General features: G+C 39.9%; 1 protein-coding gene across 3 annotated transcripts in view; it reads left to right on the top strand.

The window, feature by feature from the left end:
• Positions 1-4,352, top strand: part of Atp11c (ATPase phospholipid transporting 11C) — a 179,564-nt gene extending 175,212 nt beyond the window's left edge. For all 3 annotated transcript variants that reach the window (XM_027433416.2, XM_027433414.2, XM_027433415.2), the window contains one exon: positions 1,828-4,352. Coding sequence is in view for 1 of the 3 variants with exons in the window: in XM_027433415.2 (XP_027289216.1) it covers positions 1,828-1,890 (63 nt within the window). In the remaining 2 variants the exon portion in view is untranslated. The remainder of the gene's footprint in view (positions 1-1,827) is intronic.
• The last annotated feature ends 22,704 nt before the right edge of the window (positions 4,353-27,056 follow it).

The raw sequence follows: 27,056 nt of genomic DNA on the forward strand, positions 1-27,056 counted from the left end.
CAATATCTAGAACTTAGGAAGTTAAGAAGAAGCATTTAATTTTTAATGTAGTTATTTCTTCCAGGAACTAATTTTCATGTAGCATTAGTTCTTCTCCAAGGAAAGTATTTGGCAATTCAGCCACTTGTTTGTTTGTTTGTTTGTTCCTTTGTAATTATGGGGACAACCTGATTATCTTTCACATATTCTCAAGATGAGTGGCAACCTTATTTTGGTTAACATCACTATGACCTGAAGAGTGAGGAACATGACTAGAACATTGAGGGTATTCTATTGGATTTATAGTCCAATATGATAAGAAAAGTGCCCCAGAATAGGAACTAAATAGTTAAGACATTCTTTCAGACCTCCCCCACCACCGCTATAAAAACTCTGCCCTTCGTTTAATAAAAACAGAACTTGATCAGAAAAAAGACCTTCTTTCATAAGTGTAGTTCAAATTTCTTTGAGTTATAGACCATTAAGATGGTTCATCAGGTAAAGGTGCTTGCTACTTGGCATGACCACCTGAATGCAATCTGAGTTCAATCACACATGTTGGAAGAAGGGAACAACTCCTGAGGGCTGGTCTTTGACCTCCACACATGCACTATGGCATGTGCACACACACATCTAAGTAAATACATTTTAAAAACTTTAAAGCTTGATTTTAGCATGCAGAATCAAAAGTATGCCCCCTCTTCTTTATACATAACTTCAATGTTTATATTCAGTGGTCAAGTTGTCTAGTATACCCCATCCTGATCACAGTATGCATTGAAGTTTAGAGAAGAGAGAAGAAGGTTTATTAGGGAAATTTCCCTGGTTCTTCTTTTAAATAAATGATAAATAAGAAAAAGAAGAGTCATTTGAATAATAGTAAATCATCTACCAAAAAGAAAATTTAACTTTGATATTATGGGTGGTGGTTCTTTTAGTAAAGGAGTATTTTCACAGAAATTTTCCAAAACTGAACATCTCAAATTTCACAAATCCAGGGGATAGGGCAGTAGAGTGCTGGCTGTGCAGGCATAAAGACCTGAATTCAAGCCCCAGCAGCCGCATAAAAAGCCAGGTATGCTGGTGCACTTGTAATCGTAATGCTGGGAAGGCAGAGATGAAAGGATTCCTTGGAAAACAAAGCAAGAGAATTCCTGGAGCTAACTGGCTAGTCAGCTCAGTACATGGGCAAGCACCACATCACACTGAAAGAGCCTGTCTCAAAAAAAAAAAATATGAGGGCCAAGTGTAATGCTGTACACATGTAATTTCAGCACTTGGAAGGCAAAAGTAGGTGGATCTCTGTGAGCTCAAGGCCAGTCAGGGCTGCATAATGAATTCCTGTCTCAAAATAATAAAAAAGGTGAATGAAACCAGAGGTTAACCTCTGTCCTCTAGATGCTCATGCACGCATGTGCATGTATACTCACATACATACATACCCAAAGATAATGCAATTTATTTCTTCAATTCCTGAGCATCTGCCACGTCCCAAGCATTTTACTAGATTCTAGAGAGAAAACTGTCATGTTCCTGTATTCCAGCAGCCCCCTGCTTAATAGGCAATCCCAGTGGGAAAACCTACTATTAAGAGAACCCTGGAGCAATCCAAAAGCAAAGAGCAAGCCTGAACTATTCAGCTGACAGATGAAGGAAAAATTAGAAATCTGGTTATTGTGTCACTCTTTTCCCCTCCTGCATGTGAATAAAACTTGGCACTTTTGTTAAAACAGTTGCTTTACTCTCATAACAAAATTTACTACTTTGTTTATTTTTGCAAATGCTAAATGGATGACTATACATTGTTACCAAAATTAATTTTGTAACTCTATATTTTAACCTTTTCAGAATCTGAATCTTGAACTGCCCATATTGTTGTCCTACAAGCATATTGACTCTGATTGCAGCTAAAGAAAGAAAGCATGAAGGAACAGCTACAAAAGATATTAACTCAGGATACTCAATATGCAACAAAAATCACTCTCATGTATAGGGTTCAGAATAAATGTCCATTAAAATACCAAATAACTCTTGTAACCATTTACAGTTATAGTAAGTAGCCACTATGGTTAAAGTTAAGAATTATATGAAAGTTTAAAGTAAGCATACTTATAATTCTGGATTTAGATAGCAAAAATGTAATTATGAAATGGATGCGCTTTTAACCCATTGACTTTGTGAATGGATTTAAATATAATAGTATAAAGTAGAAGTCCTGCAATGGCAATGAACAGATTTTGCTAATACAGTGTTACTTTTTGCCTGGCAAAAGACATAGGCTGTTTGTGTCACATTTCTCATTCCTGCTAAATGATTATCTTATTTTTTCTAAATACAAAAGAAGTACTTGAAAGTACAGAAAAACTAAGTGATATTACTGCATCAGACAAAATCAGTCATCTTCTGTTCAATCATAGACTAATTGTCTTGGTCTAATATCCTTTCCAAAAAATACATTGAGTACTTTGTGTGATAGTGTTAATTCTGGGTATTATTATAGAAACAGGGTTGGAAAAGGTTATTTGGTGTGTTTCCTTCTGAATTACACACTGCTTATGTATTTAAGACTACTAAACTTGAAAATAAAACACTTCAGTCATATGGGTAGTAGCCCCTCAAAACAGTTAAGCAATAAAAAGATATTTCCAGTGTCAATTTTGCTGGGTAATGAGGTAAGGTGGATTAAATATATAAAAATAAGCGCCATTCTTAGCATTGGCATTTTATAATTTTATGTGGCAAAGAAGGGAAGAATAGCTTATTTTAAATTACTAACGGTTTTTATTAGAAAGAGGTTGTGTTTGTGCATATATGCAGCACTTTCTTTTAAAAGTTACCAATTTGGTAGGGGAGAGATCCATTCCAAAAACAGTTGAGGTTGTAGAGCCATGACTCTTTGGACATGAATGTCTCCTGTAGCTAACTGGGACAGGGGAGTGGTCTAATTATAAACTATGAGATGGACCTTGCTAAGATCCTCAAACTGCTGAACCAAAAAAAAAAGGGTTTAACCCCTAACAAGTTCACTTAAACCATGAGGTGAGTGTGGAATGTCTTTATTTGATAGGAGGGCCACATTTGACAGCTAAGATAAAATGATATTTAGAAAATATTTTTCTATAATTTTCTAATATTTTTGTCATTCTGACATGCCTGTACTATGATGTTTATATAGTACCTTGATTTAGGAAAGTATTAGGTTCATTCTATTCCAGTATATTTATATAGTCCATATGGCACATTTGATTCTTCCATATATATTGTGTTGATGTTTAGATGTAATTTTTCTTAAATTCTAGAAAGGTCATAATTTCAGTTATCAAAAACCATAATTACTTAATTTAATTTGTTCTTGTCTATCAGTATTATTTGCGTATTTTGTTAGGTGTCATTCACAGCTTAAGTGTGCTCTTGTAGCCTGTATTTGAGGTGATCTGCTGAAAGCAAAGTCTTTCTATTTGCCAATTCCAAAGAGCTACAACATCTAACCCAGAAAAGCTTTGTTATTTTTGTTGTTGTTGTTGTCATTGTTGTTGCTGCTGTATTGTTATTACTTTTACATCAGAACTATAAGGACTGTGAATAACTATAAGAGCCACATAGAGAGGCTTAGTTCATACAGAACATTTGAGGAGTCTTTATAATCGGGATATCCAGGATAGTGAAAATAAAGCTGAATATGTGTGACCTTTTGCAGCGGAGAGAAATCTAGATAAGCAAGTGAGCTGTATTAGGGTCATGTCTCAGTTACACATTGCATTGTACACTTCAGCTCAAATCAGAGGAACCTGGGTTTGCATTTTGAAAGATTTTTATTGGTGATTTAAAACATGGCTAGCATGAGATTAGCAGATGAAGTAACCTGAAATGAGCCATCCAATATTCCTAGCACTACAATTTAACCACTCTTATATTGGAACAGGGCAAGAAATCAGAAAAAAGTAGGATTATATTACCATAATTTGAATGAATTTTGAACTATCAAAATGTCCAAGTAATTTTCCAAACTGTTGTCTAGTGTTTGAGGAGGTTGCCTATTAAACAGAATATATTCATTCCATATGTACTACATATACACCAGCAGCAGTAGAAATGTAAGCCTAAATTTGCAAAAGTCATAATTTAGTGATGGAATTTTTAATAACATGCATTATATAAATGTGCAAATTTTATGCAGATGTTGATAAAATCATTTTTCAGCTTGTAAAATGGAACTGCAATATTACATTTTTCACTTAAGCAATTTTTTACATCTACTTTGTTGCTTTCTAAAATGAACATGAATGCCATCTTTTATGAATGCAACTTGCCTTTTTCATTACAAAAATTTTCGTTTGATGTAATCAATAAACTTTGGTATGATATGATTGATATTTGAGCCTCTTTTTTAAGTATCAATTTGATATCAAAATGTTATGGATGCAATTTAGTGATAGGAAGTAAGTTTCTAATTTCCTGTTTGCATGTACAGTTCACAAAAGATTGCTACATCTCTGTGAATTCAACTCATGTTTTATGGCATTACCTAATTTGAGGTGGGTAAGAAACTTGTGAAAATTCTTAATAAGACCCTATTCTGTAGTTGCATAAAGACCAAGCCAGGATGTGCCTATGAATACAGTGTGTACTAAGCATGCACAAAGTCTTGGGTTTGATCCCTAGTACCAAAAAAAAAGTATAAAACCCAACCAGCTTAATAAATGTATGTGTTCTTGGTCTGCTTTTACTGCTGCCCACACACTGGCAGGAATGTGGTGTACATTCTGTGTGATCTGTGTTTAAGACCTGTTGAAACTATTTGATTCTTAAGTGACCAGAGATGAACTTTTACTGTAGCTTGAAAATGAGTCCAAACATGGGCATATTCCCATCTCCCCGCCATGCCTCCCTATATTGCTCAGGCTACACTCAAGCCTTGAGGAAGACCCTTTTATGGAAAAGTGCTTAGATGTCAAACCAGTTGCCCCACTTAAATCTAATTGTGCTGCATTTTATACTTCAGTCATTTCATTTTGGTAACCTTTCAATTCAGTTAGTACTCCGTTTAGTCTGTATTTCCGTTTTTATTGTTGTGAGAAATGTGCTGTATTCAGAAACAGGATCTGAATTAAAGTTTCAAATACTGTTACCCAGTGTGATGGAAGTCAAATGAGTTAAGAGATCAGACTTGTTTTGTAAAATTTCTTTTGCAACCCAGATAGAAGCATAATTATTCTTCTATTAAAGACTTGCTTATTGCTCTGACACTAGTTAATGAACACTTGTCATTTACCAACATTACACATATGTGTAATGCATGCTTTCTAACTTACTGAAGTCCGTCTTTGCAGGATCCCTTCCCTTCCCCCACCCAAACTTATGGGTCACTCGCTGTCTCCCTGCTTTGTTTGCCTTCGATTGGCCAATACAGTGGCTGTTGTGAGGTCTGAGTGATTTGACCTCTTCAGCAAGAAACACATGCAAAGGTTAGGGCCTGAGGTTATCACTATGGTTATTCAGTGAATGCATCCATGGGTGAAGTGCTGGATGCATACTAATGAAGCCAGAAGGCCAGAGTTCTGGGAATAGTTACCAGAAAAAAAGGAATGGCATTAATTTGCTATGTTTTTATTCACATTTTCCCATTCATTAGATGTTCAAGGAAGCAGAGCTCAGTTCGTAGTTCAGTCATCCTTGGTTCTAAAGAAATGTTCCTCTATGGGTTAAGTGAGACCTTGATCTTGGAGATCTTAGGAGGAAGTACTGGAAGCAAGTTGGTGGCTAAAATGAACAGTATACATCATGGTATGCCAGAAGTCCTCCTGACAGTAAGTCTTTGGCCCTTGTTCTTTGGGTAGGGAAGACAAATCACTTACGGCTGTTTTAGTTTCTTTGTGAACTGCCATGAATGTTCTATTAGTAAAACCATCAAATGTCCAGCTCCTCATTTTAGGTAACAGTGTTCTAACCACAGTATACATTTTTACATGTTTACTAATCCCAACCCCCTTAGGAGATACATACTGTTATTTCCCATATGCTCAATGAGGAAACTAAGTCACAAAAATCAAGGACACATAGTCTATTAGAGCCAAAATTTGAATCCAGGTATTGTGGCTAGAGTCTGTATTCCTAACTAGGACACTGTGTTTTCATCATTGTACCATCCCCTCATGGCATAAATTAACAAGCCACCAAAAACTAACCATGAGAAAACATCAGACAAACCCAAAGCAGAGGGCTTATGTATAATAATGGACATGTAATCTTCAACATTATTAACATCATGAAAGACCAAGACTGAGAGACTGTCCCAGATAAAGGAAACCAACCATGAAGCGTGTGATTTTAGTTGAATCTAGAACTACAAATTGAGTGACTGCAATATATAATATATATATATACTTAATACATTATATAATATGTACTTTTAATATAAAATTTATAGATGGTCTCATGTAGCCCAGGCTACCTCAAATTTTTTAAATTTTTTTAAAGATTTATTTACTTATTATGTATAGTGTTCTGCCTGCATGTATGCCTGAAGGCCAGAAGAGGGCACCAGATCTCATTATAATAGATGATTGTGAGCCACCACGTGGTTTCTGGGAATTGAACTCAGGACCTCTGGAAGAGCAGCCAGTGCTCTTCTGAGCCATCTCTCCAGCCCCCTCCCCCCAAGCTTTTGAAATGTTTGAATGTAGTTGTATAGATATGCACGAGCTATGGTGCAAGTGTGGAAGGGAGAGGACAGCTTGTGAGGCACTTTTCTCTTGTGACTTCTTGAACTTGATCGCACATTGGGAAGCTTGTGAGCAAGCACCTTTAACTATTCTGATTGCTGCCTGTGTTCTCCATTCACATGTCCTAGGCAGCCTGAAATTCTACCATCTTCATCAGCAGATTTGGTGAAATGATTGGGAACTCTTAGAGAGGGAATTAGAGAGATTTTTTCCCACATTAAAAAATGGGAAATGGCCAGGCATTGGTGGCAGAGGCTTTTAATCCCAGCACTCGGGAGGCAGAGACAGGAGGATCTCTGTCAGTTCAAGGCCAGCCTGGTCTACAGAGTGAGTGCCAGGACAGACTCCAGAATAATACATAGAAACCCTGTCTTGAAAACAAAACAAAAAAAAATGGGAATTGCTATTACAATGGACGGATTTAGATCTCTATGATAATATGATAGAGGGTAGAGGGTTTGAAAATAGATAACTAATTTAAATGGGACTTATATAATGTCAATTATAAACATCAGTTTTGTCATTGTCATTTTATCACCAAGAAGTTGGTTAATGTGAGTGCTAAGATACAAGTTTTAGAAAAAAATAAAACAGATCATAGAGATATTCAAACCCAGACAATTTCAGTGTTGCATTAAAAGGTTAGAGAGGAATGGCCAAATGTTTTCAAACAACCAGCCTAAATATGTCCATTCACCTTACAGGAACTTGCAAATGACAGATATCCCCAAGCCTGTGTAAGAGCTCACTACAGTCCTGTAGAAATGTTAGATTTTAAGGAGATTCAAGGAATCAATAGTCTCATATGGCATGCATTCACTTTTGAGAAGCAGATGATAAACTCATGGTCACTGTGTAACAGAATTATCCATAGAGAGTGGAGACTTGGTTACAGCTGGGAGCCTGGCCCTCAAAAACAGTGGAGGACCTGGTGGAAAGATAAGGCTAAGACCATTGAACAATGAAGAAGGACTAGAGGTATGGAAATTTCCCAAAACCAACTTCTTGGAGAGGGAGATTAAGCAAAGTCTATATGATAACCATGCCCTGGCTTTATGCTGCACAGCTTGGAATGCTTGGGAACAAATTGAAGAAGAAGAAAATTGAGTCATTTACTAAGGTTATACAGGGCCCAAAGGAAGCCTTCATGCATTTCTTACAAAGATTGACTTCAGCTATAAATAGAATGATACCAAATTCAGAAGATACACAAATAATATTTGAATCTCTAACTTTTGAAAATGCTAATGTACAATGCAAAATGGTAATAAGGCCATTAAAGGCAAGATCAGCACCCTTGGAGGAATGGGTCTGAGATACAATCAGTATTGAGTCTCATGACCATGATGATGATGTTTCAATTGTGGCAAACAAGGTCACCTAAAAAGGGATTATAAACAAGGCATTCCTAGAAACAATGTTTTTTTCTAAGCATAATCCAAACATAACGCCTCTCCCTTCTGGATTACATAGAAGGAATGGCAAAGGCAGTCATTGGACAAATGAAAGTAGGTCAACAAGGAATAGTCAATGGTAACCCTTTGCCATCTGGAGACTCCTCTTGCAGGCCCCGTATCAAATTCGGTTCAATTGTTTCCTGTCATCGTGGAGGAAACTCCTTCCCAGAACAATTGTTAAAAAAAAAAAAACAAAACAAAAAAAAAAAAAACTATTGCAAATAGAAAAGCTATAGAAAGAGAGAACAAAAAAATCAGGAGATACCCTAAAGCAAGTATTTTGGCAAACTTCTGTGATTGTAGACATAGGTGTGAATGTCACAATGATTGCACCAGAATCTTGGTATCCAAATTGGCCTCTTCAGGAGGTAAATGTTCAACTTTTAGGGATTGGAACTTTATCTCACGTAAAACAGAGTGTGAGATGGGTCAAATGTATAGGGCCAGAAGAACAGAGGCAAATTAAAGCCATAAATGGCTAACATAGCAATGAATTTATAGGGACATGATTTGTTATAGCAGTGGAATACTGAGGTTAGCACTCCTCCAATCTTTGAAACAAACCATATATTAACATGTTTCTGGGAAAATATTAGACGTTATTATAAACAACAGTCACTGGACATTCAAGTTCTATGAGAGCAGGACACAACTGCTGATCTTTCAAAGCACCAACCTTTAAAATGGTTGACAGACAAACTTGTATGGGTTAAGCAATGGCCTTTAACAACAGAGAAATTGCAGGCCTGAGAACACCTGGTACAGGAGCAGCTAAATGCTCAGCATATTGAAGAATCAATCAGTCCTTGGAATTATCCTGTATTTTTTGTTAAAAAGAAATCTGAAAAATGGAGAATGATAATAGATCTAAAGAGCTGTTAATAAGGTGATTCAGCCAATGGGCTCTTACGTCTGGGATTCCATTGCCTTCTTCATTATCTAAAAGATTGTCTTTTATAGTTATTGATTTAAAAATTGTTTTTTCACAATACCTTTACAAGAAAAAGATGCAGAAAAATGTGCCTTCACAGGGCCTACTTAGAATAATTCTCAGCCTGCTAAGAGATAGTAATAGAAGGTTCTCCTACAGGGAATGTTAAATAGCCCCACCCTGTACCAATATTTTGTACGGCAACCTTTGGAAATGATATGTAAGCAATTTACTCTATCTGTAATTTACCTTTGCAGGATGACATTTTACTGTCTGATTCAAATGTAGCTACTTTAGAAAGAATGTTCCAAGTAAAGAAAAGTTTGCTTTGTTGGGCATTATAAATTGCTCCTGAAAAAATACAAAGAGGGGATTCTATTAATTACTTAGGATATAAAATAGGTCTACAGAAAATTAGACCCCAAAAGGGGGAAAATTAGGAGATATTGACTGCTGACTCTTAATAACTTTCAAAGATTGCTAGGAGATATCTATGTGTGGCCCACTTTTGGGGTACACCCTGATGAGCTGAGTTATTTGTTGAAAACCTTAGGTGGTGACAAGGACTTAAATATTTAAGTCCAAGAGAATTATCAGCAGAAGCTGAGAGAGAATTGGCTTTGGTGAAAAAGAAATTACAGGATGCACATGTGGATCATTTGGATCCAGAGCTAGATTGCATTTTGGTTGTTTTACCCTCTAAGCATTCTCATATAGGAATATTAATGCAGAGAGAAGATAATAGCATAGAATTAATCTGCTTACCACATACATCAAGTAAAAAATTAGAAACTTATGTGGAAAAGGTCTCTGAGTTGATTCTAAAAGGAAAATTGAGACTTCATCAATTAGCCAGAATAGACCCAGCAGAAATTGTAGTACCTTTTGCCAATGATGAAATTGACAAATTATGGGAAGAAAGTGAACCACTTAGCAAAGAGCTTGAAGTAATTTTTTGGTAGAGATTAACAACAAATATCCCCAAAGCAAGAGAATTCAATTTATAAAGAGAAGTAACTGGATCCTTCCTTGCATTGTACGGTGAACACCAATATCTGAAGCCCCTACATTCTATAACAATGCAAATAAATCAGAAAAAGCAGGTTACAGATCAGAAAATTTAAGTAAAGTGGATCTGAGTCCTTATAATTCTGTCCAAAAATCAGAATTATATGCTATTCTCAAGGTGTTAATGGATTTTATAGAACCTCTCAACACCTTTAACTGCTGACCTATGTAGCTGGCCATGACCTTGACTTCTTATCCTTCTTATTGAATTCCCCAGTATTGAGATTTCAGGCATGAACCACCATGCCTAGTTTTATGTGGTGTTGGAGCTAGAACTCGGGACTTTGTGTATGTTTGACAAGTATTCTACAACTGAGCCACATCCCCAGGCCCACATCAATGTTAGCTTTCTAATATTTGAAGTTAGATCGATCATATACACTGTTTTATTTTGGGTAATCTAGGTGAATGTTATATGGGAATCCTTTGCACTATTTTTTCAACAAATCTCGGATTATTTAAACATGTTAAAAACAATTCAGGCTGGCCTGAGCACCAGGGGGCAGGGCAACTGTGGCTTGGGTAGGATGGCTGCAGTTTCTCCTACACACACCCCACACAAATAAGTCTTCATGATGTCCTTATTCAGAACCTTTCTCAATACTTGACGTCTAACTTGAGAAGAGAAAGTCTGGGAGCAAAAACAAAAAACAAACAAACAAAAAAAAAACAGCATACTGGCTGCCAAAGACAGTAGCCTGGGGTAGGTGGTTGCACTACTGTAAAGTATGCAAAGAGAAGGGCAAATGGATCAAGGAGTTTGCACTAAATGAGATAATAAATAGGAAGGCAAGTTATCATTAGAGGATAGACACAACAAGTATTTCAAGAAGTGAAGAGCAGGGAGATCCAGATACCATCTGAGGGGCTTTACAGAGTTTCTAATCAAAACTCGGGTTTTCAGTGCAAGTTAACCCTGCTGAAGAGACCTCACTGGGCTTACTGGGATCCAAAAACTTGGAACCAGTTAGAGAAGTCAGATAATTAAGGGGGGGAAATTAAGAAAAAGTGCAGTAAGGGAACTAAAGTTCGTTTTTTTGTGTGTTTGTTGTTGTTGTTGTTGTTGTTGTTGTTTAAACATGTCTGATACCCAGCACATTGAGTCAGGTAGGACTCTGTTCATCCAAGAGTTGAAAAAGATGTTGATTCATTGGGGTCTTCAGGACTGGGATGGAGTGTTAGTGGTTTTGGTGAGTTCCATGGTGGGATGTGACTATTTATTTTTGTGAGGAGAGGCTTTGGTGGATCTGGACCATCTATACCAGGATGTGAAGACAATTAATGTGATAAAGTTCCAAGGAGATGAAGAAAAAAACAACAATGTGGAGTTGGAATTCCTAAGGAAAAAGTGTTAAAAACCAAAATGCTGTGCTTGTTTGTTTTTGAAAGACTAAAGCCACCAAAACCACAGGAGGCCATGCACAGCAGTGGATGGATATGAGGATAAGAGAGCTCAAAGGAAGACAGGAAGGTGCAGATACTCCCCCAGTGTACCTCCTGATATGGAGAAAGATGCTCTAGGGTGGGAACCACTTTAGCTACTCCTCTGAAAGGGGGGGTCAAAGTTGCCTAGGAGTAGGGGCCCATACACAGCAACCAGAGGCATTATGGTAAAGAAGGAATTTCTTGGTCCCTCTACAAATATACAAAATATGTGGGCTTTGGTGGATACTGAAGTTGAATTTACTTGAATTCATGACAACACCCAAAACTACCGGGGGCAATGCACAGCGGTGGATGGATATGAGGATAAGAGAGTACAAGCTCAAAGGACCAGGCTTATCCTAGGAGTGGGCAATAATCCTTCCAACATAAACTGTGTACATTTCTCTCCTGAAAAAAAAAAAAAAGTATGCTCGGAAAACAAGCATGCTGGGCTTCTCACAAAAGCTTGATGTGGCCTAGCCACAGTCCAAGTCAAGATTCTACCACATCTTGACTCAAGAAATTGGGGGTGGGGCACAGCTTGTCAAGTGTCTACCAAACCTCAGCTACAGTCAGGCTAACAAGTGGACACAACTGAATGCACATGCATAGCAGGCACTGCCTCCCTGAGCCAAGCCGCCAAGCCTGCCTCAATACCCAGAGACACTGACAGACAGACACCTGACCCAGAGACGCCAATGAGGAAAGACAACAGAGCAGAGTCAGCTGCCTGAGCCAATAGGACCTTGGGAGGGGGTATAAAGGCAGGCCTAACTTCCTTTTTGAGACAGTGTCTTGATCTCTAGGCAGCTGAGGATGACCCTAGCCTCCACTAACCAAGTGCTGGGATTACAGGTGTGCAACACCACACCCAATTTATGTGTTAATGGGATCAAACATAGAATCTTACACAAGCTAAGCAAGCAGAGTACCAATTGAGCATCATCTTTAGCTCATTTGATTTTTTCAGAAGGGGTCTCATTATATAGTACCAGCTGGCCTAGAACTTTCTATGCATCTCAGCTTAATTCAAACTCACAATTTTTCTTTAGCTTTTTATGTGGGTTCTAGAAATCCAAAATCAGGTTGTCAGACTTTTGGGGCAATCATTTCACCCACTTAGCCATCACCTTAGTTCTTTTACTAGATATTTTAGTAAGCATAATCTCATATAAGCAGTTTCTCATTTCAGGATAGGTTTGCTACCACTCATTTTATAGATTAGAACACTAAAGTTCACAGAAATTATGATTTACCAAACAATATTCTACAACTGGTACTTGCATGGCTGAGTTAAAATCTGAACTCAGATTTCTCTGCTTCTGCAACTCTTTGCATTAATACACAATACCATTTACCGTATACTGTAGTGAAGTTTTGTCATATTTGAATGTAATAAACCATAAAAATTAATGTGAAAGTTCTCCTTAGAAATTGTATACCAGCAGGGCATCGTAATACACACTTTTAATCCCAGCACTCTGGAAACAGAGACAAGCAGATCTCTTTAAATTTGAGGCTAGCCTGGTCTATACAGTGAGTTCCAAGACAGCTAGGGAAAAGGAAAAGAAGACTAACAAACTAAAAATCCAAGAGACCCAAACATCAGCACATACCAGATATCCAGAAATTGTAAATCATCTTAAAGTTCTTATAATGATTAAACAATAGAATGGTAACCAACCAAGGACAAGAAAAAAATTTAAAGGATGCTTTCTCAAGCCATCCAATTCAACTCCTTAATTTTACACAGAAGAAAAGTGAGGACCAAAAAAAAAAAAAAAGGTTGAAAAAATGTTATATCCTCGACTGGCAAAATGGCTCAGTGGATAAAGGCACTCATTCAAAGAAACACCAGACGACCAGAGTTCAATCTCTGAGGTCCACATAGTGGCAAGAGAGAACCTAACTCCTGTAAGTTGTCCTCTAACCACTGAATGCCAAAGCATGTGTACACCATCTTACTTCCCTGATAGTAAGTGGTCTCCACTGAGGGCAGTTATTAAACTTGCCTTGTTTATTTCTGTGTCCCCATGACACAGCCCAATGCTGGCTGCACAATAGGATCCTTACTAAATATCTTTTTCATTTATAGATTTCCTGGGGAGGCATGTGTGCCAGGGCATTTGTGTGGAGGTCCAAGGATAATTTGCAGGAGCTGTTTCTCTACTTCCATCATGTGTGTTCTGGTTATTAAACTCAAGCCACCAAGCTTGACAGCATGCACCTTTACCCGCTGATCCATCTTCCCCCCAATAAACACTTTTATAAACTTGACATGAGCCAGGGCAGTGGTGACACATGCCTTTAATCCCAGCACTTGGGAGGCAGGGGCAGTTCAATTTCTGTGAGTTTGAGGCCAGCCTGGTCTACAGAGCCAGTTCCAGGACAGGCTCCAAAGCTACACAGAGAAACCCTGTCTCAAAAAAACAAACAAACAAAAATAATTGTGGGATGGGGCTGAAAGGATGGTTCAGGGGTTAAGAGCACTGATTGCTCTTTCAGAGGATCCAGGTTCAATTTCCAGCCCCCACATGAGGCTTGGAACCACCTGTATCTCCAGTTCCAGGGCATCTGGTACCCTCATCTGGGTTCCCTGAGAACAAGGCACATATGTGGTCTATAAACATACATGTAGGCAAAACACTCATACACAGAAAAATAAATAAATAAATCTTTTTTAATGTGGGACATGGAGAGGGGGCTAAGTGGTTAGAAACACTTGCTGATTTTGCACAGGACACAAGTTCAATTCTTAGCCCCAGCATGGAAAGTCACAACAGTTTATATGTAACTCCAGACCCAGAGGATCTGACATCTTTGGGACTCCATGGACACTGCACACATGTGGTATTCACACATACAGGCAGACAAATGTTGTGTAATAGTTTCCTCAAGATTGAAACATTCCTTGCTGCAAGGAAGTTCTTTGAGCAGGCAGTTAAATAACTCAAGATAGTGTCAGGAAGACCCTAAAACTGACCAGATTCACTAGGACCCTCCCTGACTGAGTAAACAATCAAAGCAGAGTCCCTCAGAATGAGAAGTAAAGCTGCAAAGAAGACTCTGAGAGCAGAAACCAGCAGGACTTTCCGGAAGATGTTTAAGACCAACTGAGACACCCAGAAGACACTCTGCAACCTGTTGAGTTGCGTGCAGACTGTGCAGTGTGCTCCAGGTTCCCAGCTTTGTGAGCTGTCACCATGCTGGGTGGACTTTGGTGATGCAGCTGCCTTGCGATATTTCTGCTTTTGTACTCTTCACCCATATTCCTGTAAGTAATCCCTCACCATATTATTCGTAAGTAACACCAATAAAAGCCATTGGTTCACCAAGCTGGACTTTGGTGGTATCCATATTTGGATATGTTGTAGGTTCCCTATCTGGAGTGAGTAGAGGTTTGTTCATCTCCAAAACACTCATATGCATACAATTAAAATAAAACTTTTTAAAAATATGGAGGAAGGCAAGATGTCTCAGGAGTTCACTCACTTTCAGCCAAGGCTGACAACCTGAATTTTATCCCTAAGAGCTACATAAAGGTGAAAGGAAAGAACCAACTCTCACAAATTTTCCTCTGAGCTCTACAGCACACATAATGAATAAATACATAAATAAATGTGATAAGACCCTTTAATAAAAATTTGTGAATGAGCCAGGTGTGATGGCACATGCCTTTAATCCTAGTACTTGAGAGGCAAAAACAGGTCGATCCTTGTGAGTTCAAGGACAGCTTGCTCTACATAGTAAATTCCAGAACAAACAGGACTATACAAAGAGACTCTTGTCTCAAAAAATTCATTAAAATACATTTTAAAAATAAAAAATGGTGAATGGGAGCTGAATAAATGGTTTAGTGGTTGAAAGCACTGACTGCTCTTGCAGAAGACACAGGTTCAGCAACCAACATCTACATAGTGGCTAATGACCTCATTTCTAACTCCAGTTTCAGGGGGTCCATTGCCCTATTCTGGTCTCCTCAGACACTGTATGCACATGGTGCACAAATATACATGCAGACAAAACACAGGTCCACATAAAATAAAAGTGAATACTTTTTTTTTTAAATTGTGTATAGGAGCCGGGCAGTGGTGGCGCACACCTTTAATCCCAGCACTCGGGAGGAAAAGGCAGGCAGATCTCTGTGAGTTCGAGACCAGCCTGGTCTACAGAGCGAGTTCCAGGACAACCTCCAAAGCAATACAGAGAAACCCTGTCTGGGAAAACCAAAAAAGATGTGTATAGGATAAAAATATGTAATTGAATTATAAAATAACTACTATATGTGACATGATAAATAATAAGTGACAGATACCAGTGACTTATACTACAAAAAAATGGAGGACATAATATTGAATACAATAGTGGATCCACACACAAAGAAATCAATCTAGTGTGTAATTTCCTGGTAAGACAGAAATGTATTGGCATAAAATATGATTTCATTACAGTTTAGCAGGACAGATGGTTCTGCTATTTCAAACAAATTATAACCTTTAATATGAACATGTACCAGTGAAATGTAAATATAAATTTGATTTGCATTTTAGTTGGATAGTACTATTATTTAACAGGTAAAGCTAATGTAATCACAAAAAATTTTAATCATACAAATTTATTTATACAACCCATTATTTTTAGAATCTTTTGAAGATCTTCGCCTGACATTTAAATTATCTATTGTATTGTATTTGTTTAGATCTCAGAAAGACATGACATCTTTAAAGTTAGCCATATATATATATATATATATATATATATATATCAATCATAGCAGTTTTAGCTTTCCTGTCAGCCACCCATGCATCATCAAAGGATGCATGATGCCATGTTAATGTCTCTCAAACCCCTAATTTTGATTATAAAAATTATTTAAAAATCTTCTAAAGCTTGTATTGAAATTGAATGTCCACCAAGGCATGATGGATCATGCACTTGGTAGGCTGAGACATGTTCAAGGCCTGTCTGGGCTACAGTGACTTAGGTCTCTCTCTCTTTCTCTCTCTCTCTCTCTTTCTCTCTCTCTCTCTCTCTCCTCTCTCTCTCTCTCTCTCTCTCTCACACACACACACACACACACACACACACACAGACACTTGGGGGTAGGGGCGGAAAGAAAGAGAATATCAACTCTCAGCAGGATATGATAGATCCATGCTATACATTTGTAAAGCTATCAAAGAGTAAATAAAAATACTCTTTTAAAAAATAAGCTGACGGCTCGAGAGATTGTTAAGAGCACTGGCTGTGAGATCCACAACCATGAACCAGACCAAGCTCCAGGAATCCAGGTGAAGAGAGGGAGGAGGGAACATATGAGCAAGGGAGGTCAAGACCATGATGGAGACATCTACAGAGACAGCTGAACCAAGCTCATGGAAACTCATGACTCCAGACCTACAAACTCCAGAGACTCCAGGAGACTGAACTAGGCCCTCCACATATGGGAGAAAATTGTGCATATAGGACTATCAGAGGGCTCCCTGGCAGTAGGACCACGAAACAAACCTGGCACATGAGCTGCTTGTTGGAGCCCATTCCCAATGGTGGGATGCCATGCTTGGTCTTAATGCATGGGAGAGGGGCCTGGCCCTGCCCCAACCTATTGAGACAGACTATGTTGACTCCTCATGGGAGTGAGGAGGAGTGGACTAGGGGTGGACTAGGAGAGGGGGGGAGAACTGTGGTTGGAATGTAAAATGAAATCAAACAATAAAACTGGAAAAACTTGAAAGAAAGAAAGAAAGAAAGAAAGAAAGAAAGAAAGAAAGAAAGAAAGAAAGAAAGAAAGAAAACTGGCTGCTCCTGCAGAGGTCCTGAGTTCAATTCCCGCCAACCACATGGGGGCTCCCAAACATCTATAATGAGATCCTTGCTGCCTTCTGTCATGCAGGCATACAGGCAAATAGAATGGGAGGTGGTGGCACACGCCTTTAATCCCAGTATTCAGGAGGCAGAGACAGGTGGATCTCTGTGAGTTCGAGGCCAGCCTGGTCTCCAGAGTGAGTACCAGGACAGTGAGAGTGGTTACACAGAGAAACCCTGTCTGGGGTGGGGGGAGAAGCTGAGTGGTGGTGCACACGTTTAATCTCAGTACTCAGGAGGCAGAGGCAAGTAGATCTCTGAATTCGAGGCCAGGACAGCCAGGGTGACACGGAGAAAGCCTGACTCAGAGAGGGAAAAAGGATAATACGTTATTTGTGTGATTTTAAATACTTTTTTGTATATATTTCTTTCATGTGTATGAGTTTTGTCTGTGTGCGTGCATGTGTGTGTGTGTGTGTGTGTGTGTGTGTGTGTGTGTGTGTGTGTATACTAAGTGTGTGCCTGGTGCCCACAGAGGTCAGAAGAGGGTATCATTATCCCTTAGAACTGGAGTTACAGATGGTTGTGAACTACCATGTAGGTGTTGGGAATTGAACCCTGGTTTTCTGTAAGAGCAACAAGTGTTCTTAATGTCTGAGCCATCTTTCCAGACCCTAAAATATTCTTAAAATAAAAGGGAAAATGGAATTTAAATGCCTGATGTACAAACATATATAGTGAGCTGATTAGTTTTTCTCAACTTGACATGAGCTAGAGTCACCTGAGAAAAATAAACCTCAGTTGAGGATTTACCACCAAAAGATTGGCCTTGGGGCATGTCTGTGGGGCACTGTGGTAATTTCAATGAGAATGCCCCTCATAGGCTCTTATGTTTGAATCCTTGAGGTCATGAGTGATCGTCCCCAGAGCCAAGCAAGCGCTACCTGGAGGCTTTCAGCTGTGCCTCCTTTCAAAGATCATCCCAGCTGGGCTTGTGGGTGCTTTACATTTGCCCACTTCCTGCAGAGGGGCATGATATTCAGTGGCTCTATACCACCTGTTGTATGCAACCCGGCCTTAATTGAGCATGGTCTGGAGGAGAGACTAGAGTATATAGGCCCAGCATGACTAGAGACGGGCGCTCTATCTATGTGCCTATGGGGAAGTCCTCGTCCATGTTGGGTAAAAGCTTTCCAGGTGCTGCCTGTTGGGAAAGGAGCATCCGCATCCATGTAAGTAAAACTTCATTTATGCTCTGTAAGGAAGGCCAGCAAATAAATCCCTTGGTTCCCCAGAATGAACTTGGTGGAATCCTGCCTAGGGTTATCGTTTGGACCTTATGAGAAAGGGGTGACAGACGTTTGGTCTCCAGTTGGCAACCTTGTTTGGGTAGACTTGGGAGGTGTGGTCTTATTGAATGAAGTTATGCTACCAAGGGTGGGAGTGGGTTTTGAGGCTGAAAAGCCTGGAGCCATGCCAAGTGTAATTTCTGTGTCCTGCTTGCTGCTGGAGATGTGAAAAGCTGTTGTTGGACTGAAGAGATGGCTGCATGGTTAAGAGCAGTTGTTGTTCTTGCAGAGGACCTGGGTTAGTTTCCCAGCACCCACTTGATAGCTCACAACCTTCTGTACTCTAGTTTCAGGGGATTCACACACCTTCTTCTGACCTCCACGGGCACTAGGCATTCTAGTGATACTCAGATATGCATGCAGGCAAGATGCACATAAAATACATTTTAAAATGTAGCTCTCACTAAAAACTACTCAAAATAATAAACAGTATAATCTCAAAATGGCTGGAACTTTCTCTTTAATATTACCTGTGGTTTCCATTGAGTATTGGGATTAAAACTGGGTTTTGTTTTTCTGTTCCTTTATGCTTTTCCATATTTTGCAAATCTTCAAGAATGAAAAAGTCTTTTCTATTTTTTTAATTTTTTGAAACAGGGTCTCTCTATGTAGTCCTGGCTGTCCTAAAGCTTGTTGGCCAGGATGGCCTCCAATTCACAGAGATCTGCCCACCTCTGCCCTCCTGGTGCTGGGATTAAAAGTGTGCATTACCACACTTGGCTCCCAGAATGGAAATGTATTACTCATGTAATTAAAAAAGCAAAGATTGTGTGTGTGTGTGTGTGTGTGTGTGTGTGTGTGTGTGTGTGTGTGTGCGCGTGTGTGTGCGTGTGTGTGCGCGCGCGCTTATATTCTAAAAATATATTTAAAAAGTATATTGAATTTAAACAATCTACTGGTGGTTTGAGTGAGAATGGCCCTCATAGACTCATATATTTGAATGCTTGGTTCCCAGTTGGTGAACTATTAGGGATGGACTAGAAGGTGTGGCCTTGTTTGAGGAGGTGTGTCACTGCAGGTGGGCTTTTAGGTTTCAAAAGTCCATGCCAGGCCCATCTCTTTCTGATCCTTAGCTACTGCCTACCAATCAAGTGTAAAGCTGTCAGCTACTTCTCTAGCACCATGCCTGCCTGCCACCAAGAAAATTGTGGCAAGAATGCAAATATATTTCTGATGTTTTTCATAATAGCAGGCAGCAGGAGAATAAGAAACCTAAACAAAGGATTGCACAGTAGTAATTCCAGCACTCCGAGGTGGAGGCAGGTGGATCGCTTTGAGCTCAAGTACAGCCTTGTCTACATATCAAGTTCTAGGCCAGCCAGTGATACACAGTTTCACAAGCCTTCAAAGAGTGAGAATGGGTACTAGTTTAGATTTTGGTAGAGAAAGAAGTTCTGTGAAATGAGGGTGAGGTGAACAACTTTAACCCCAGCACTCTGAAGGCAGAAACAGGAAGATGTCTGTAAGTTTGGAGCCAGCCTGGTCTACATAGTGAGATCTTGCCTGAAAAAGAAATAAAACAAATTTTAAAAATAAACAGATAATTTTTAGAAAGAGGAGGAGAATCATGGTTAACTGGGCTGGAAGTGGAAGGGAGGTAAGAAAATGTTGGCCAAAGGATAGAAACTTCCAGTAAGTTTGGAGGAACAAGTTCACATGGTGATGATCACAGTTGGTAACCATGTGCTGCACAGGTGAAACTGCTGACAGTAGATTTTACACATGCGCAGAATACAAAACCTGAGGTTAGAAAAGGTAAAGGATATAGTAATTGTAGGCTGGGGATGCAATTGTAGGCTCATTTGGTAGAGTGCTTGCCTAACATCCATGAATCCCTGGGTTCAATCCTCAGCATAATAGAAACCAAACATGGTGATTCATCGAGGTCATTTCCAGCTGCTTAGGGAGTTCAAGGCAAGCATGGCATCTAAGAGACTCTGTCAAAAGCAACAACAAAAAGGCATGCCTTTAATCCCAGCACTCTGGAGACAGAGGCAAGTTCCAGGCCATTCAAGTCTATTTAAAAACAAAAACAAAAACAAAAACAAAAACAAAAACAGAAAGGTAAAGAAGACAGGAAGAAAGATCAGAGTGTGATATAGTACCTTGCAAGCATGATGCCCTGGATTTGATCTCTAGCATTGTTAAACTACACACACACACACACACACACACACACACACACACACACACACACACACACACGTGCATGTATGTGTGTCTATGTACATAGATATTGGTTTGAATTAGTCGTTCCATTAGGTATACATATATAGTCTTTTGAAACAGGGTCTCTGTAGCCTTGGCTGACCTAGAAATCTCCTACTAGATTGACCTCAAACTCACAGAAATTCACCTGCCTCTGTCTCAATAGTGCTGAGATCAAAGGCATCCATCACTCCTGGCTATAACGTTTTTAAATTTAAAAAGATATATTTGGCAATATGCCAAATTCGGTTCTGTTTGGGTCACCCTGATGTCCTGAGTCTTAACAATACCTACTGCTTAACAACATTACTGCTCCTCCTCAGAAAGGTGTAACATTCCCTTTTGCTTCTCCTCTTTCTTTCTCTTTCCTTTCTCTTTGGGATGCTAGCCAAAAGCAACACCTAAGTATACTTTCTCTGGTCCTCCTCCGGCTTTTCCCCTTCCCATCATGGGGTTGCTTATCTGGCAAGTGCCTGACATGTCTCTCTCTCACTCTCTCTCTCTCTCTCTCTCTCTCTCTCTCTCTCTCTCTCTCTCTCTCTCTCTTCAGCTTCCAGACTGTTGCCGATATTCATAGCTTGCCTGGCCTGAGGTCTTTCTTTTAAACTGTAAAACGCCTTTATGTATTCAGTATATAAATAACTTTCAGAGCTAGTTGGTTTCTTCCCAATTTGGCCTTGTAAATAAAAACAATTTTAGGTCTGCTTCCTCTACTACGATACAGTGTATGCTTCTGTCAGATTTGTTCCTGAATGTACTCAGCTCAAGGTCTCTCAGTGTGATTTGAAATCTTTTTTTCATGATAATGAGAAGGGAAGAGTAAGAATGTATCTCAAGTGAAGCTAACTGGGGCAGGATTCGGTGTCCAGTGACTTCTTTTGGCAGGGGACACAAAATGAGCCACAACTGTTTGAAGGACAGACATTTGTGGTAAGAGTATATTTACCATAAATTCATGTAAGGAAAGTATGGGGGCGTGACTAGAATATTCCTGTATTGGGATATTCCTATTTAAAACAGCATCCTCCATACTTGCTTAATTCCATCTCCATGATAGACTCCTCCTTTGCCAGGCTGGTGAGACAGCTCAAGTGGATAAAGGCACTCGTTGACCCTGACCTCAGTTGACCTCTGGACCCACATGGTGAAAAGACCGTATTTCTGAAAGTTATCCTCTGACTCCCACAAGCATGCTGTAGCATACACACATTCCTACCATGCACATTACACACACACACACACACACACACACACACACACACACACACACACACACACAGAGAGAGAGAGAGAGAGAGAGAGAGAGAGAGAGAGAGAGAGAGAGAGAGAGAGAGAGACATGGATGCCTTCACCTTTCTGATGGTCCATGGAATCCAAGTTTCTATCTCTGAGCCTTGTCATGATTGTGCCATGAGATAATTCTCTGTTACCTGAATTTGCATAGGACTAATCATTCATTTAGGCGCATTTAGATGCTAGAGTATACATTCTTGGTGAAGAAAAGACTTTTCTACTATTTATGCTCAATTTTCCTGGCAACGGGGAGCATTCTGTTCTCTTTGGTCCCCAGAAGGTGAGTAGGAAGCAGGCCCAAGGAGCAAATGAAAGTAGAACCTCTTGAAGACAATCTTCTAAAAGATTATGGTGACATTTCTCCCATGTTGTTTTTGCTATATTTCACCTTAGGCTAGCTTCAAACATGTATGAATTTCCTACCTCACCCTCTCAAGTACATGGCATTACAGGCCTGAGCCTCCACACCCAGCTCACCTCTCATATATTTGGACAGGGTTTCTCCTGAGGCAAACCTTCCAGGAGGCAGATTTGAGGAGGCAGACCGTTTCTGGTGGAAAGAATGGGAAAGTTTTGTGAAGCTTACAACGTTCGCCAGTCGATGGTGGTGCACTCGGGAGGCAGAGGCAGGCAGATCTCTGTGAGTTCAAGACCAACCTGGTCTACAAGAGCTAGTTCCAGGACAGCCTCCAAAGCCACGGAGAAACCCTGTCTCGAAAAACCAAAAAAAGGAAGCTTACAACTTTCTAAAAATGAGGAAGGTACAGATTCCCACTATTTCCTTCTGTGACTTGTAAAGTTCTTGGAGAGTGCATATATGGACCAAAAGGCCGTAATGGAAGCTCATTGTTTAGGAAGTTCTAGAAAGGAATGAGTGTGGGCCCTCTCAAAGTTAGCTTCCTGTCTTACTTAGACCTAAGCTGGCTTTGTCTCCAGGGACACCCCTATCTAGAATTCCCTCTGGTAACTTCCAATGACATCATCAACTTTCTGACTATTCACATATGTGTGCTGGTTCTTCTTTGGTCACTGAGCTTGTATATGAGAGGAAGGAGAAAATGCCTCCATCAGACTGGCTTGTTGGCAAGTCTAAGGGACAGTTTCTTGACAGATGATTGATGTGGGGGATCCTAGGCCAATGTGGACAGCACCACTCCAGGCAGGTGGTCCTGGATTGGCTGCAAAAGCAAATGAAGCAAGCCATGGTGACTAAGTCATTAATCAGCTTTCCTCCATGCTCTCTGCCCAGCTCATGCCTCCAGGTTCACATTGTGAGCTCCTGTACTGGCTCCCCTGAATGACAGACTATTGACTGACTGTGACACAGAAATGGAGGCCAAGTAACCCTTTCCTCCCCACATTGCTTTTGGTCATGCTGTTACCACAGCATCAACAAGCAGACTAGGACAACCACCCACAAAAAGAATTTATGTGTTTTGGCATATATATAATCTTTTGACTACTGTTATTTTTCCTGAACACTTTGGCTCAATATAGAATTTCAGCTGATCAGGAAGAAGTTCTGTGAGCTGGCTGTGAGATGCACGCCATTAACCCCAGCATGCAGGAGGCAGAGGCAGGCCCATCCTTGTGAGATTTTGGCCAGCTGGTCTTAAAGCGCAAAGGACAGCCAGGGCTACACAGAGAAACCCTGTCTTGAAAACCTACCTCACACACAAAAAAAAAAAAAAGAAAGAAAGAAAAAGAAAAAAATAGTTCTAAGTTGAAAAACCTTTCTCCAGCATTTGCATTGATTTATTTATGTATTTGAGATAGGATCTTAGTGCCTTGGTTCCCCCATGATTTCATGACTATTTTTTTTCTTTGCAGTGGGAGGGGTGTTAGTTTGCGACAGAGTCTTATTTCGTAGTTGAGTCCTGGCTGGTCTTGAACTCACTGAGATCTGCCTGCTTCTACCTCTTGAGTTCAGGGATTAAAGACATGTGCCACCATGCCTGGCAACTATACTTTTCATTAGGCCATTTATTTTTTTGAGAAAAGACTCATGTAAACCCAAGCTGGCTTTGAACTTCTTATGTAGCCAAGGATGACCCTGAAGCTGTCTCTATCCTTCTGCCTTTGTTCCTCTAGTACTTAGGATTGCAGGGGTGTGCAGTAAGAATCCCAGGTGATGAAGGGCAAGGGCTCCTGCATGGTAAAGAAGCAGTCTGCTCACTGAGCTCCATCCAACTGGTCCATTAGTTTCTAAAAGCCAGCATTGCTAGCCAGGAGTTCACATTTGATTTGTATTCTTTTCTAGTGCTTTTACCTCTTTCCCTCTATACATACCTAGGTTCTTTTGTGCCACTGGAACCCTTTAAGCATATGTATCCACACAGTTTTTTTTTTAAGTATCATATTTGCACTTGATAGGCCATTTTATTTTCTTACTGCTCTTGGGATGGAACCTAGCGCCTTTGTCTTGTTGGGCAAGCACTCTACCACTGAGGCATGTCCCAAACCTCAGATAGGTCTTTTTTTAAAATACAAATAGCCATCTTTTTTTCTTTTGGAGTTTTTTTTTTCTTTGAAATGTCTTTCTCCATTGTCTCCCTTCTTTCACAAATTCCTGCCGGATATTGGACCCCCTGAATTCACTGTCTCACTGTTTTTTTTTTTTTTTCACAACACATAAAGTCCCAATATACTTTCCTAAAACTTCAATTTCTTATTGTGAAATGATGAATTCACCCCCAGTCTCTCCTCAAATATCCCACAGCCACTCCTCCCCTTCCTCCCACTATTGTTTAATCATTTCAATTTATGAAAATTGAACATGGGAGACAAGGTTTTCTAAGGTATGTTACTGAGATTAAATCTTGAAGAAGAGGGAAGAAGGTTGAGTCGAGGAAGAAGTCACAACCAAGGTGATAGATACCAACAGAAGCCCCATTAGCTGCTCCAAGAAGTTCTACAGGCTGGATAATATTTCACAGTGGTTCTGATGTGAGGCAAGGAGGTATGAAGTCAAAGGATGCTGACCTTAACCTAAGCATCTCCTACAGTGAGGAGATCTTTAATGGGCACTAACTGCCTCAGGCATCTCTCAGAGGATAGGACAGTAAACCCTTGAATTTTTTTGAAGGAGGTTCTGAAGGACACAGCTTAGCTTCTACCCTTTTCCCTCTGTGCCTGTCAGGGCCTTCTCCAAACACTGGCTGGCCTCACACTGCTGAGGATGACTTTGAACTGATTCTCCTCAGGGATTACAGGCATGCACCACACTCACTTTTATTCAGTGATGGCAATCCAAGCCAGTTTTCCTGAATGCTAGCCAAGCACTCTTCCAAGTGAACTGTATTCCCAACACCATGGAAAAAAAATTTAATGTTATCAATCATGTCCCCAGGTATAGAAGCTTTGTTTCTTATTTTCCAATTAGGTTTTGGTTATCATAATCCATTATTATAATAAACTACGAGAATGACTTGAATATTTTCATATATAGCCATTAGCTTTTTGTTTTGTTTTGCAAATTCTCCTGTTCTGGATTTACATTTGTTTCTTCCCAACGCTTACGCATCCACCAATATATCAACTCTGAAGGACAAGACACTGCTTTAGATTATGGTTCAGGAGGCAGAAACAGGCAGATCTGAGTTCAAAGCCAGCCTGGTCAACACAGTGAAACCCTGTCTCAAAAAACCAAAACAATTCCCTTCTCCCAAAGACTCATAAAAAAAGATGGCTAGGGGCAGGTGGGATGTTGGGGGGAGGGGAGGGAGAGGGAGAGGGAGAAGGGATTGACATCTGAAGCAAGCTTGTTCCTAATTTGAACTAATAAAATAAAATAAAAAAAGAAAAGTCTCAGATAATAAACTAGTAAATGCACCAACAAATAATCAAATATAAGGAATTCATCCTGGATTTGAGTGAACACAATTCATTGTTCTGGGATAGAGCACGTGGCAGTGGGTAGTAGTGCATTTTCAATAGGGTCATCAAGAAAATATCATTTAAACAAACTTGACCACAAAGGAGCAGGCAAGTGCAATCATGGTGCCGAGAAACATCAAGGGTTATGCTGCCGTGAAGACAGCAAATGACTATCAAGGCTGCAGGACTATCAAGGGCACAAATGTGGCTGGAGAAAAAAATACAAAGAGACTGTGTGGGAGAGATGTGTAGCAAGGGACCAGATCAGTTTTGCTGTTCATGTTGGCAGCCATTTGCCTTTGGTGTCTTGTGTCAGTCATAGTTCTATCAGACAAACAATCTGTTTGTGGTGTGTGTATCTGTGTGTCTATTTATACACACACATACACCCTATCTATAATCTATTGAGAGAGAGAGAGAGAGAGAGAGAGAGAGAGAGAGAGAGAGAGAGAGAGAGAGAGAGAGCGCCAAGCAGCTTGGTACTCTGGAAACCAGAGCAAGCAGGAGTGGGGGGCGGGAGGAATTCTCTCAAGGATTTGCCTCAGTTAGAGGGTGGATGTGCTGCAAACTCTCAAGCAAGTTCTTAAGAGACTTGCCTCAGAATTTCTTCCTCAGGGAAACTAACTTCAGTTTTGCTGTTAAGGCCTTACAGCTGATTGAATGTGGCCACCCAGGCTTTCAAGGATTATCTCCTTTGCTTAAAGTCAACTGATTTGCAGATGTTAACCACAGTGCAGAATACCTCAAGGCAGCAGTCAGATTAAGTGTTTGAATAACTATGGCCTAGCTGGGGGGAGGCCGGGAAAACCGAAAAGGAACCCCCAGAGCGACTTACCTCTATCATTTGGTGATTTGCCTCTGTTTATATTTAAAAATGAGGCCCAGAACTGCTGATTGGACAACTTAAAGAGGGGACTTCTTGGCTGCCAGCCTTTGCTTTCCT

The sequence above is a fragment of the Cricetulus griseus genome, chromosome X (genome assembly GCF_003668045.3).
Source record: "Cricetulus griseus strain 17A/GY chromosome X, alternate assembly CriGri-PICRH-1.0, whole genome shotgun sequence".
NCBI lineage: Eukaryota > Metazoa > Chordata > Mammalia > Rodentia > Cricetidae > Cricetulus > Cricetulus griseus.